General features: G+C 40.4%; 1 protein-coding gene across 4 annotated transcripts in view; it reads right to left on the bottom strand.

Moving 5' to 3' along the window:
- The window catches only part of lamb2 (laminin, beta 2 (laminin S)), a 38,708-nt gene that overhangs the window by 19,235 nt on the left and 5,140 nt on the right, over positions 1-14,333 (bottom strand). For 3 of the 4 annotated variants that reach the window (XM_088291696.1, XM_088291693.1, XM_088291694.1), the window contains exons 3-10: positions 4,719-4,888; positions 4,286-4,421; positions 3,411-3,484; positions 3,143-3,331; positions 2,883-2,946; positions 1,411-1,613; positions 1,200-1,320; positions 344-532 (exon numbers count right to left, since the gene is read on the bottom strand). In XM_088291696.1, coding sequence (XP_088147822.1) covers positions 344-532; positions 1,200-1,320; positions 1,411-1,613; positions 2,883-2,946; positions 3,143-3,331; positions 3,411-3,484; positions 4,286-4,421; positions 4,719-4,888 — 1,146 coding nt within the window. Of the gene's footprint in view, positions 1-343; positions 533-1,199; positions 1,321-1,410; positions 1,614-2,882; positions 2,947-3,142; positions 3,332-3,410; positions 3,485-4,285; positions 4,422-4,708; positions 4,889-14,333 lie in introns of those variants that run through there. The other variant, XM_088291695.1, reaches the window with a different exon arrangement.

Here is a 14,333-nt window from a genome sequence, read left to right as displayed (position 1 = left end):
TTCTGTCCGCTAGAACTCTACCATCGTGACAAAACATGGGAGCATTTTGACATAAAGTGCTTACACAATGCCAAAGGATGTTTGCAATTTTGGTGGTACTGACTCTTTATATGAGGAAAGGATCAAGTATGAAGCATGTATAAACAGTTTAGGAAGAAATGTGAGCTTTTTCTAATGAGCAGTGTTGTTGCGTAGTACTGTAATCAGTCATCTCTATTTCAAGAAATTAGCCAAACCAAGAGAGAAAAACTGGAAGACACGCAGATAGGATGAGTTGTACACACGTGCATATCGCTATTCGTATTATCTTTTGTCTCATAGGCGCTGCAGACATTGAACTCACCTGTGCAGACCCGTGGATCCCGGATGTCTTTGAATGGTTCTTTGTAGAAAAAAGGTTTGCACAATTCACAGTTTCGGCCCATCGTGTTGTGCTGACAGTCATCGCACACGCCGCCGCTGATGTTGCCGGTGGCCAAATACACAGCCATGTCAAAATGGCACACTGATGAGTGGCTATTGCAATTGCATTCTGAAAAACAAATAATATTAACAAATAAATAATCATTTGGTTCAAACTCAAATGAACTTTGTTCAGACGGCGCTGTTGGATTACCACGGGTGTAAGAAAGTCAAGAGATTCATTAAAATACAATAATAGCCAACTTAGTAAATGTTACCTTCAAATTAAAAAAATATTATAGCTCCCTTGACATAAAACATACAAGAGGTGCAGTTTTATTTCCTCTCGCTGCACGTTAGGCAGAAAGACTATCATTAATAAGAAGATATGGATAGACAGACAGCACAGACGGACGTACAGACGGATAAATAGATAGATAGCGATACACTGTAACAATATATATATTTGTGTTCTTTTAGCTAATTACTATTGTTTAACAATGCTATATTGCAAAATATAATAAAGTGTATTAAACAGAATTACCGTTTAAGGGGAAAAAGCTCCAAATCGCTATTCTACAATTTTCAAAATGTGAACCGCTTAATTTGAAGAATTGTATAAGAATTGAGAGTTTCATATGCATTACGCATTTCATCATAATTTGAGTTTGAATTTTTTTTAAACACTGTACTCAATAATACAATTGAAATTGTTTCCTGTTCGATACACGACACACAGGTTCAGACATTCAATTTAGCGATGAATAGTAAAATTGGAATTTTAGAGGTGGGCTCACTTTTGCATGCGTTGGTGTTGCGGCCCTCCGCAGGTCTCCATGGCATGTCATTGTAGAAGTCCTCACAGCGCTCACAGTTCAAACCTTTAGTGTAGTGGTTACACACGCACTTGCCATGAACCTGCAATAACCGACGAGGGAGATTTAGGACCCACTCAGAGAATGCTGCAGATTTTAGAACGTTAAAAACATTTGTTCGGCAAATGCGCACCATTCCTTCGATATCATCCCTGATGCCGTCGATCGGGGCACACTCGGAGGCGTGGCCATAGCAAAAGCAGTTTCCACGCACAACCAGCTCATACATGGCGTAGTAATACTTTTCTTTGATTTCAGGTCTGGGATCCAGCAAGTTGTCCCCAAGGGTGTGAAGTTTGGTGAAATTCACCCTCAAGTTAGTGATTTTCAGCTGATCTGTTGAGCAAACCCGATATTGTTCAATTGGACTCGACATGGAACTGAACTGGATCACTTTGCGATTTAATGTACAACAATGTTTGTAAAGGTGGTGACAAACAAGCCGCAAAAAGGCCCTATTGGGAGATAACATGCACACGAGTGAGTGCACAACAACCCCCGTGGCCCGCTGAGAGGAGGTCAGGGCAAACAGAGCATGACGGAGCTGAGTGTGTGGCATTCGGACAAAAAGTTAATTATCTGGTCTGTTCTTTGAAATAGTCCATTTAAAGTGTGGGAGCAATGACTTGAAATCCCAAGTGACATGTGAAATTGTCGCCACCTTGTCAGCAACAGAAATTGTATGGACTAACCTGCAGAGTAAGTAAATATTCAGCTATATATGGAGGTTAGGAGTCATCACTTGGGTCACTTATTGACAGCTTAATATTGTACGAGAAGACAAATGCAGCTCATGCATTGAACTTGAATGTCCTATTCTGTGTGTTGTTGAACAATATCAACACGAGATCCAAGACAATTAGGCTTTGTGGGGCACAAACAGCTGCTTTTACCATCTCTGCACAGAGCCATGGTTCACAAAGCCAAGAAGAGCGGATGTTGTGCGGTGCAGATGGGTCAACAGAGCTACTTATGTTTCTTCCAAAGTACTTAATGGTTGATTGATGGTCATTAACGTTGGATTCATCCAACCAAGCATCTGGGAGCAGAACCCCTTCATAATTTCGTTTCATAAAAGACATTGGCAGGGAGAGAGAGGAAATGGATGAGCAGCTAAGCTAAGAGAGTATGTCACAGTATGTCTCCGGAGCTATCTTGTGTCAGATGGTATTCAGCAGGGTTCGTGCTTAAACATGGAACAATGACCAATATATGGAAATTTGATGAACTACCACCAGCAGAGCATGTATCATAATGTCAGAAAGTGGCCCACATATTTTTGGCTTACTGTAAGCGAGCGCCTCTTCAAACCGAAACATTTTGTCCTTTAGAAGGTGCCAAGCTAGAAATAATGACATGTGCCTCAAATGCCCCAAACATTTTGGTCATTAGAAATCAATAAGATTCTTGCACTGACGAAGAGCAGTGAACAAGTCTGTCAAATTTTGATGATGCTGAGTTTAAAATATAGTAACAAGGCAGAGAGTTCACAAGGCGTTATTATACCACACGTTTGTCCTTGAAAGTGCATGGATGGGACGATTGCTGAATAGACGGTAGAGGTTTTTGGCTAAAAATGGAAATAAAGAACAGAGGTAGACCTACTCTGGATGTTTGGGCTGTAGGGATCCTCAATCCTGATGGCTGGATCCAACACTCTGTAAATGACCTAGACCAAGACAAACATTTAATACAAAATTATTGCGGAAGTCTTAAACAATATCAAAAATGAAATATTTTGAAGGGATTTTGATAGTCAGCCTATGAGTTGAGAAAACCTATTTTATAAGGCAACAGCGATCAGATTATCAACAAATCCCAACTAAAAATATGACAAATAAAATGTGGTGCGATTCGTCACTCACCTCTCCCTCTGTGGATGGCTCAATGTCAGAATAACGCGATTCGCAGATGACATCGTTGATACTGTGCAGAGAACCCTGGGATACACCAGGGAAGTTGGAGGCACAGTCATGAGAAAAGTAGCGGTAGATCTGCCACGTGCGACCAAAGTCGGCTGAACGCTCAATCAGCATGGCAGCCGGACGGAACGTCTGGCAGAAAAAGAAAAAAAAGAAAGAGAAAATCATGAGCAATTTGTTGGGGGGGGGGGGCAAATAATTTTGAAGTCACCTTGAAAGTCATAATGAGGTGAGTGAAATGAAACTCTGCCTCCAGGTCCAGTTGGATATTTACATTTGACTTTCCTACAAGACAAAGAGATGCACGTAAGTGTCTCATTTTTGGATTTACACAGAGATAGAAGTCGTTTCATACTGCAGTATCTGTTTTTCTGCAAATCCTTTTAACTGTTAACATATCATTGACTCGTAATGATATCATGTTACAAGATAAATTTGATAAATTGCCCCAAATCAAGCACTGCTCAGGGACTTTTTCTCTCCCTGGGATAAAAGCGGCAAGAACGATACATAGAGGACAGAAAATACTTTTAATAAATATTTTGGAATATGATATAAAATGCTGGAGAAGTTTAACTGGGGCCACACTGATTTCTTGACGTGACAGCACCATGGAGTTGACTCAACGCTACTATTTATTGTTACTTTAAATCCAAACTACTGGCTCATGTTGAATCTAATGGATGGAAAAACATTCCCATTATCAGGTAAATCATTCTTTCTACCGTTTACCTCACGAAATCGTAATGACCAACAGTCTACGAGAGAGAGAGAGAGAGAGAGAGAGAGAGAGCATTCTATTTTAATCGACATTCATTTTTAATGGAAAATGAGCACACAGAGACTATAACCCCCCCCCCTCCAAAATCCTGCAAGTATGCATATTAACACAGTAAATGACCTTTCAAGTCAGAGAGTGAAACCACTGTCGACAAGGAGAAGCCCCAAAGTTGTCATGGAGACGCAAAAGCATCTGCAACCAAAAATAACCACAGTTCTCGTTCTTCCTCCTCTGTGTTATTTGGTTCTATTCTAACCCAAATGAAAGTGCCTTACTGCTGTGACATTGACATCGTCTTCTCTTACCGTTTTCTGACTGCCACCATGACTTTTTGCGATGAGGCTTGAAGGTGGTGATCACGTTCTCTACGCGGTGATTGATGGTGTTGTAGACGGGGTCATACGGCCGTCTGGAGTCACAGTCAAAACATTTCTTCTCTTCCTGCATTGGCGAGACAAGACGCTAGAGTTGAAGGTTCAAAAGGTGAGACTTTGGGGCCAATGAGGAAGCCACAAGAAAAAGCTGCGACAAAAATGACGATCGCTTCATTAACTAGTATGTTTTCGCTGAGGTTGAAGCTACGAACGATAGTTACTTAATATGTGCACCTCAAAGTTCAAAAGTTTGCTCAACCATGTGAGTGAGAATATTCTTCAGGGTTCAAAACAGTTAGCGCAGAATATCGCTGAAAAATTAGGGAAATGTCAATGAAAAGCAAAATCACACACCCAAACACACCTGGAGGTGACTGACGATGCAGTAGGGCTCCTTCCTCCTCATGCCGCACGTGGATGAGGCCTTCAGGTTCTTCTCTCGTCCAACCAGCAGGTCCCCCGTTGCCGGGTAACAGCTGCTATGGGCACATCCGTGGTTGCGATCGGGCTCCTGGCCGGTGGCTGCAGCCAAGACTGGTGGTAGACAAACGAGAGCGCGGCAGGAAATGAATCACAGTGAGCAGGAAGCAGCCGAGCAGAACATGATTGCCAGATAGCAGTACAATCTACCCTTTTAATATTGCTGCCTTTTTTTTTTTTTTTAAGAAACTCCTTTGGTGGCAATCTGCACGGCCTAAAAAAGGCCAATTTTAATAGAAACGTTTTAGTCATAATTGCCAAATCTTGTTGAATGTGAATCCAAAAATCAGTGATTTTGGTGCCAACAACGTGTGTTCAATAAATATCTTTTTTTATTCCTGTGTGTAAATGTGCATGTGGCAATCCAGATTACAATTTAGTATGTTTAGATGCTTATATAATTATTAAACTTGATTATATTTTGTGTTAATGTAGGTAGGATAAGTGTTGGATAACATATTTCCAAAATGTATAACTAGATTAAACACCTAATTACTGTGTAAAAATACAATTGTAAATTTTAACGCCTTACATGAAAATTCCGTGACGGCAACATGCTAATTTTAATACCGTTAAGGATTTTATGACATAAATTCTGCAACTTACCTCTTCGATTTTTTTGCACGTGACAAATGTTTGGGCCTATTTTTACGTTGGAGAAGGGGAGCGATGGTGTGACACACTACAGGAGGTATGATAGTGTGACTGCACCATCGTGCTATTCGTGGGAGTTAAAATAAAACCTTTATGACTTTCATGACAACCAGCAGCAGGCGCCCCACATGACAACGAAAGTTTTGCTCCAAATGCTTTTTTAAAAATTTGTTTGTTTTAATTCTTTCTCCATGCTTCTGGCATAAGTTTGTCTGCATGATGTTCTAAGGGATATTTGGTATAAAACCCATGGGTCTTTGTGTCAAGTCTAGAGCAAGTCCGCAGCAGGTGGTTCTAATCCTCGCTCAATTATGTGTCCATTCTCAATGGAAATATGTTACAGTGGAAGCTTTACAGGGGATCAAATAGCACCAGGATAAACTAATATGGACATGACTGCATTTGCTTGATTTATGGAGAAATTAGACTTTTAGGGAGTTGTTTCTGAGTTAGTTTCAGCATCAATAATTCTTTAAAGCAGGGGTCTCAAACTCGCGGCCCGCGGGCCGCTATTGGCCCGCGGGATGATAGTTTGGGGCCCCCGCCTTATTATGAAAGTTTAATGTTCGTGCGGCCCGCGAATTTGATATGTCTGTAGTTATAAAGCTTTAATTACAGTGTAATTAAAGCTTTATAACTACAAAAGTAGGCCTACTCATCCCAGAACTATGGTTTATGCTTAGGATCTCTGCTATTTGACAAGATTTTGATTTGATTGACAGGAGACCCATGCGCGAACAGGATGTGCAGTCTGACGGAGCTTTGCATCAGCACTAGCACAGACGGGGACTAATTATAAAACGTAGGATTACCTGGTCACAGTGAATAAAATTGAACCGCGGATTATTGTTGGGCACATCTTCAGCTTTAAAACGAGGGTAGGATTGTAATTTTTTTTCGATGTTTTAGTAGGGGTTTGATTGATGAATGTTCCACTCATGTTCAGGACAATTCATGTTCAGAAGAAGATTAAAGAACTGTTAATACAGACATTTGACTCATTATTATTATTATTATTATTATTATTAATATTTATTACTGATTAATTTTCTTATTAATTCCTTATTTATTTTCTTATTAATTCCTTATTTATTTTTAAATCTTATTTTGTGTTAAAAAATAAAAATAAAGACATTTGAGAAGATTTTATTTTATTTTTTTTTTTTCTTGCAGAAAATCTGATGCGGCCCAGCCTCACCCAGAGTCTGCCTCTAGTGGCCCCCAGGTAAATTTAGTTTGAGACCCCTGCTTTAAAGAGACAAAAGCTAACCAGATTGGCACTGGGGAGCGCACATACCTCCATGTCTAAATTGTGTTATTCATGCATTAGTGTCTTGGAAACTGAGGCAATTTAAAAAAAAAACAGTGTTGGGGTGGTGGGGGGGTCATACATGCTCTGGTCTTGAAGGCAATAATCAGATAAACGTAAATTGATCGATTGAGTGGAAGTGACTGTTAATTAATTGTGTATTTGCCATCAAGGCGGATGTCTTGTGCCGCCGTCCCGCAGCCACCTACCTACCTTCCCTTTGCTCAACCATGACACAACTCCTTAGCGAAGAACCACTCGACTCAATACTCATTTTGAATATTCAAGAGAGACATCCTCTGAAATAATAATAAGAAAATGCAATAATAATGCGCAAGAAAGAAAGAAGAAATATCTTTTAATATATGTGGCGACTCCCAGACCGTCCGTCTTCACTAGCTCCTTTACAGTGGATGTTTTGATCACGTGGGCAACGCAAGCTAACTCTCGACACTGTTGGATACAAGAAAAGGAGCGGATTCGCGAATAGACTACTTGTCTATGAGTGCTAATCGGAGATTTTGAATGTACGCCGATACTAGTTTTCGGGCTGATATCGGAATCCGATCATACGTTCGATCGGGAAAAACCCTTGTTAGATCACACAATTTATGATACCGTAGCGCCATACCGATAAGTGTGGAAAAATCATGATAACAAGGATAAATGTATAATGAAAATTAATTTAGTATAACGGGAGATTCATTTAAATAAAATTCGATATATCATGGTTGTAATGTATTCCAAATGTTGTATTCCCAAGTGAGCTTCAGTGAGTGTCCTAAAATGGTTTACCATCATCTTGTTTTACAAAAACAAAGCAAGAACAATGGAAACCTAACAGAAACGGTGGCGAATGATTGACAGACGTGTCCCCCTTTCCTACCTAAAGGCACTAGTGAGAACTATTTAAAGCTCCGATTTGTAAAGTGACACAAGTTTGAGAGCACAGAAGCTTTACTGACAGGTTGAAAGGTAAAAGTAAATGGTGAATTGTCACACAATGACGCTTGTGTACAAAGAGCTTTGAATGGGAATAGAACAGAGGAGGACAAGCAAGCACACATACTGAGTCTTGTCACACGATTGGACTCATGTTGGTGCCAGCCAAATGAGAAACATCTACAAGGCAATTTAAAAATAAAATAAAAATAAAAAGAAAATAACTGAATTCAGTGTGGGAGATGATGGAAACTCAAACTGATGGTTTAAGTCATCTTTGGAGAATTGGTGAGACAGTTTGGACAGGATTTCTTATAGAGTTCTACTCAACTCCCAACTAAGATTTTTACAACCCACACAGATTAAGTTTGTTGTTCCTTGTGTGATTTCAAATTGTGACAGTCTATTGTTAAATCTGTTCCTCAGGGTTCTGTTCTAAGGCTACTCATGTTCAACATCTAGCAGCTTCCGGTGGACACGTTTTCCACAAATTCAACACCAATTTGGAGGACACCTAACTCTAACTATTGACCAAGCCTAAATTCACCACAATACTCACTTGCCTTAATGATTGCCACTCCAAAATCATTTAAAACATGCTCAAGCCCAACATTGGGGAAAAATGATGGTGCCAAATGGGCTTTAACAATATCCCCCACAAATATCACAAGCTGTTTCTCCTCCCCAAAGTTAAGAGTCTGGGTGTAACCCTCGACAGCATGCCATCTATCCATGATCACATCAGTATTTTTACTTGACCTGACTATTTCCCACACAACAAACACCACAACAATTCTTGTTCGCTATTTGATTACATCCAACACGGAGTGCTATAACTCTAAAACCAACCGTGTCTAGGAATCTCTCCTGTTCTCACGAAGCATCACTGGCTCCCTGTCAAGTATCGAATTCAACTTTTCGGCTCGCTTCCAAGCCCAGTTTAACTACTTGCAATGCGTTACACTCTTGCACTTTTGCACCACTCATTCAACGTACTACAGCAACTACAACAACTGAAACCAGCCTTTAGCGATACTGCATTTATATAAGCAGGTCTGGCATTGACATAAATTCATTGACAATGTGTGCTTGGAGGTAGTCGAGACGATCCAATTGATTTGAAAACTTCACCGTCATTTGATAGCCACTCCGACATACTGTACTAAAACGAGTAGGACAAACCCATTCAATTGAGAAGGTGGGATCTAATTTGGGATTTGGAAAGGGTCAACTCTCTTTCCTTCCTAAGAGCAGCCCCCCCCCCAACAATGTTCTGTTAAGATCAGCAATCTAAAATGTAATTCTGCTAACATATGGCACGGAACCATCTGTATGGAAGTAATTCACAACAAAAAACAGTGAGTGATTACAACAGAGCCAGAAGTGCGGTAGTCCACTTATCTTTTATCTGACAGTTCGGAAGTAAGTCGACATCTGTTCTGCAGACAACTGATATACACTCAAGAGGGGGTGTGTGGGCGTGTGTGTGTGTGTGTGTGTGCACATGCAGAAACAGCGAGTTAGGGGGAGTGAAGCAAACGTATACTGTATCTTGTCAGATTTATCTCTGTACGTTTCTGTCTGTGATTGTGTAAGACTTTCACGGTTTTTACGGCTACTAGAGAGGAAAATATACTTAGAATGCATGAATGGAATCACTTTTGACATGAAACAAATCCTTTAATGAATTACCAGTCGTGTACGTTACAAATCCTAGCCCCATATTAAGCACTGTTTTCTATTTGTTTAGAGTACATTTTACTCTTAAAAAAAAGTCTATATTTGGTCCCAGTAAACAGAGTAAAAATTGAAAGTAAAATGTGCGGCGTAAATTAAAAAAAAAAAATCACACTGAATTTGGAAAAAGAAGAAAATAAAAATCTTTATAGCAGGAGTTCCATTCTCGTTACATCTTTTGCTTTTTACACAAAATTCGTTTTGAAATGATCTAGAAATATAGTTAAGATGACATGCCATGCCATGAAAACATGCAGCAATATGAGCAAAAAAAGAAGGGTACGTTTGGTCAGGTGCCACTCTTCTGTCAAAACAAGTATTTAGTAAATTAACATATATAATTGTGCCAACACAATGTGGGGGGAATGTTTTCGAGGTTTAGCTCGGTGTCACTGGGAGTGCAAAAATTGGAAATGAAATCACACAGGAAAGTACTTTGGATTAAATTCACCAACGTTATCTTTCCTCCCCCCTCTGCACCCATACATGGAGAGAGAAGGCACGGAGGAATGCTGGATGACAGCTGAGCAAGGAGCCGCTGTGTCTGTATGACTGGCTCTAAGCTCGCTAGGCACTGCTGTCAATTAGCCCGGAAGAGCAGGAACTGCACTATTAACGCTGTCACACTGCAGTGGACTACTTTTTAAATATGAGCAATTAATCATTAAAGGGGAATTCAAGAAAAAATATATACAAGAATACGTTCTATGCGCACTCATAAGTCGAATTTTGTGGAATATGAATTAAGCAGCAAAATCCAATTTGTTTTTATCCATTTTGCCTTGTACTGCCACTCGCTGTCAACTGAAAATGACATAACAGTACCTAAGGGCTCAGGTAACGACCATCACGGCTCACTTTTCTTTTTTTTTTAATGACATTTGGGGGTTGAGCCCGGAGGCACTATGATGTCATTTTCAGTTGGCAGCAAATGGCAGTAGGAGGCAAAATGAATTCGAACTACTACGGACAGAGATTGCGTGATATTCAGGCACTCGTTCAAGTCCAACATCAGTGACCTCTGAATGATAGGAGAAAATTTCACATCGACACGAGAATTATAGTTGCAGACAGACCGCATATTTAGTTGCATTCTCAGTCCATCTGCAGGGAATACGTATATACTGTAGCTACTGTGTGTATGATTGCAATTCATTCAGAAGATAGGTCAACGTTAGAAAACAGATGGAAGCTGTCAGTCAGACGGGATGGCAAAGGGGGAGAAAGAGAGGGGCATGTGGTGCGGAGGATGTGGCATCATCATGACACATTCCGACAGGTCTGGCCAAACCATAGAAAAGAAAAAGACAAACTATTTGCTGCCACATCAAGTCAACAATGGCTGAACCTGAAGTCAGGGCAACAATCAGGTGGACAACTAATGAAGGTAAATGGTGGCAGAGAACAGAAAAACGTCACTATTTATCTTCTGGCCGCAGCCCTCGCCATCAGGTAATAGAGAAAAGTCAACATCCTGCTTCTGGCTAATTAACAAATGTTCTCACTGCCTGTATCTTCTCTTTGCTCAGCACTTAGTTGAAGGATGACTGACTCTCTACCAAACAAACAGCTGCTCTCCTCCCGCATCCTCCTCCTCACAATCCCGCCTGCATGCCGCATCTCTCTCAGCTGCTCGTACTCCTCCTTTCGTTCTTGCTGTTTATATCCCTTATTTCTGTCCTCCTTCGTATGCATCATTGTTGTGCAGGCGGTGAGTAAAACATTGAAATCCATACCACTGGGACATCGACTACATAGCAGAAAAACAGTAAAGACTGCGCCGTCAATAGGCATCAGTTCTCGGAAATAGACCGACCGTTCAGAAAAATCAGGAAATACTCCCACACTTCCTGATAGTGCGTATAAAAAAGTAGTATGTTTAGCATTTACTCCCAATACTACAATCCCGATTACACCTGTGCGTACTTACTTGCATTGGGCATGTTCATGGAGAAGAAGAAAGAAGAAGAAGTAGGCGAATACGCCCATAATAAGAGAAGCGGATTTAAATCGTAAAATAGCCGGCTATCCATCCATTATCTGTACCGCTTCTCCTCACATAGGTCGCGGGCGGTGCTGGAGCCTATCTCAATAGCCAGTACAGACAGTACCCTTTTTCCTGAGAGTCTTTTTGCTTCATAACTATTAAAGCGATTGCAAAAGTCACTACGTTGGCAACATAGGTAATGCTTTCGTAACCTAGCCCCTCTCTGATTACAGCCCCATTGTTAGTGGAATCAGTGTTCATCAGCTAGCAACGAAGGATAACACTGAATTTCTTTCAAATTAATTTGGCAGAGTAGCTTTCTATTAATCAGAACACAAATATTTCAGTTGAATTATTAAAACAAATTAATAGGAATTACACAATGCAAAATTGTGTTTAATTGCTGTCATAATAAAGAGGGGGTCCTCGGAAAAATGTCTCACTTGTAAGGAGTCCCTGGAACCCTGTACTAGAAGAGTACCAGTAAGTGCTCGCAAAGAATGTTTAGCTGCAGATGTGTGAAAGCCAAAGAAAGAAAGCTTAATGGTGACGCACATTCATGTCCATTCAGAGCTCCTCTGACCACCTGTTGCAGATGATACAACATGCTTCTGCTTTCAGACGTCTCGCCCACGACACGGGAATGTGCTTTTTCCAGCTGTCTCCATGCGACTGCTAATTTAACACAGTGTGTAATGGCAGCATCTGGGCCCGCTCACTGCGAGACTATGTTAGACTTCCAGACTGAGAAAATGAACACTATCAAACTCGCCAACAGCTGACGGGAACAACGGTCCACGCCAGGCTAAGAACACTTTGATAGTTTGCTCGACGAGAGTGGAACTTGAAGGTCCAATGCAATCGGTTCAATTTGTCATCCAACCAAAATCTTTTTGTAAGAGACAGTTTAAAGTGCACGCAGTTTCGTCGATTACAGCATCAACAAGTGATGCAAGGAGAATTAAAACACGAGTATGTACAGAGGAGGTTAGGGGATTCGCATGCAAAGATGACTCCTGCATCATACCGTCACTGAAAGGCAACCGAACCTACGCTGCCTGCATAGAACGTAACCAAATAAACCACGACACCATCGGTAACTCGCAGACCTTGATGTCCAAAAGATTTCCACTCCAACAATCCTGCATTTGGCAATAATGAGCAATGAGTGACTAGAATTTTTTTTAGCATTATTTCCATTATGCAGACAACAGAAAAAAATACTTTATGTAGGCATTGCTGTTCAAGAAATGCATTCTAATGAGCCAATAACAGCACAGTATTAATGCACCAAAACTCAAATCGATTCATCGAGCACTTAAAAAAGCTCAAGTGGGCACTTTGTCACCGCAATCCTTCCATTCCATGATTGAGTCTATAGGGGGTTTAATAAATATAGTAAAGATGACGAGAATAATAATGGGTTCAATTCATGTATTTCTATTTATAGTTATAGTTTTGATGCATGCTGTTATCGTATTTTTGCGTGAAATACAATGACATCCAACATGCATATCAGCGAAGTTTGTCTGCCTAATCCTCAATCAAATTCACCAAAATGGCGTTTCATCACCTCTGCCACAACTTAGACCTGCTTTCACCTGGTCAGTCGAAAATACTTCCTGTCACCAAACTGAAAATGCTCTCAGTCCGCTAAAGCGCCCGACATAGTGTAGCGCGGTCTACATGATTCCCAAAAACGGTAACTTGCCCGGCACAAAAATTAAGACGCCACAGATGCCACGCTGTCTACAAAATTAGAGCCCTGTGTGGTAAAAAGGTGCTAATTAAGAGCATTAAAGGCCATGAGATGAAAGTGATTAGGATGATCGTATCTCAAAAGAACCAGCTACTTGCCACAGACTAAATAGAGCAGATGACGACGCACACATGGCAAGCAGATGTTGGCTTCAGCTTTTTGGTCAACAGCGCTTGCAGGTTGGGTTCACTGTCAGTGCTAATTAGAGCCCCGATGACCAAAATGTGGTGCCGCTGAGAGGAGAAAGCTCAGAGAAAACCCGCAGTACATAAGAGACTTGTCGATGTTTATTTGAAGACTGTGTTTGTTGGAAAGTCATTTTTATGTTGAATAAAAAATGAAAAAAAATCAGTTTTAGAGACAATAACTATTCGTCATGCTTAAAACGTTCTCTATGGTACAAATACATATTACGAACAAATAAGTGAGACAAGGCCGTATAAAAAAAAAACGTTACGTCAACCACATACCAATGTTAAAACAATACTGAGCTCATCCAATTATAAACGTCAGTCAACTTTTACCCATCACAGCCAGTGAAAACAGGCACATCATTTGTAAATATGTTTCATTCAACGTTTTCTCACAAGAATCTAGTAGGATAGAAAAAAAAAAAAGAAAGAAAAAAAAGTAGATAATGTTCACAGCTGCACAATTTGGCCACAAAAGCACTTATATTCATTTAATAGGAGTACAGGGCATGGTATTTTCATATCAATCATTTATTAGACGTCAGCTTGTTGAATTTGTGGTTAGCACGTCTGCCTCACTATGGAGAAGTTCCTTCCACATTTCAGATATATGCATGTTAATAGAAGACTCTAAACTGTGTATAGAAGCAAATCTGAGTGTAGTGTCAAGCTCACCGCTTACTCGAATGAATTTATGAGACAACAGCAATGGTAGACAGTCAAGGCCTTCAATGCCTTCTCTGCTGGCCTAACATAATCAAGAAATCATGATTCACATTGATGTCATATTATATCCTCGTGTTGTATATTTAGGTTTGAGTTTTTATCCAATCAGAATTCAGATAGCTTGTGTTGCCAGGCAGATGAACATGTCTTGTGATTGCAGACTGACTTTTGAGGGGGCAGCCCTTTGCGGAATC

The sequence above is a fragment of the Idiotropiscis lumnitzeri genome, chromosome 3 (genome assembly GCF_059441095.1).
Source record: "Idiotropiscis lumnitzeri isolate Australia: NSW breed Sydney's pygmy pipehorse chromosome 3, RoL_Ilum_1.0, whole genome shotgun sequence".
NCBI classification, from domain to species: Eukaryota; Metazoa; Chordata; class Actinopteri; order Syngnathiformes; family Syngnathidae; genus Idiotropiscis; species Idiotropiscis lumnitzeri.
The sequence above is the reverse complement of the archived record's forward strand: the minus strand, read 5'-3'. Positions and strand labels throughout refer to the sequence as shown.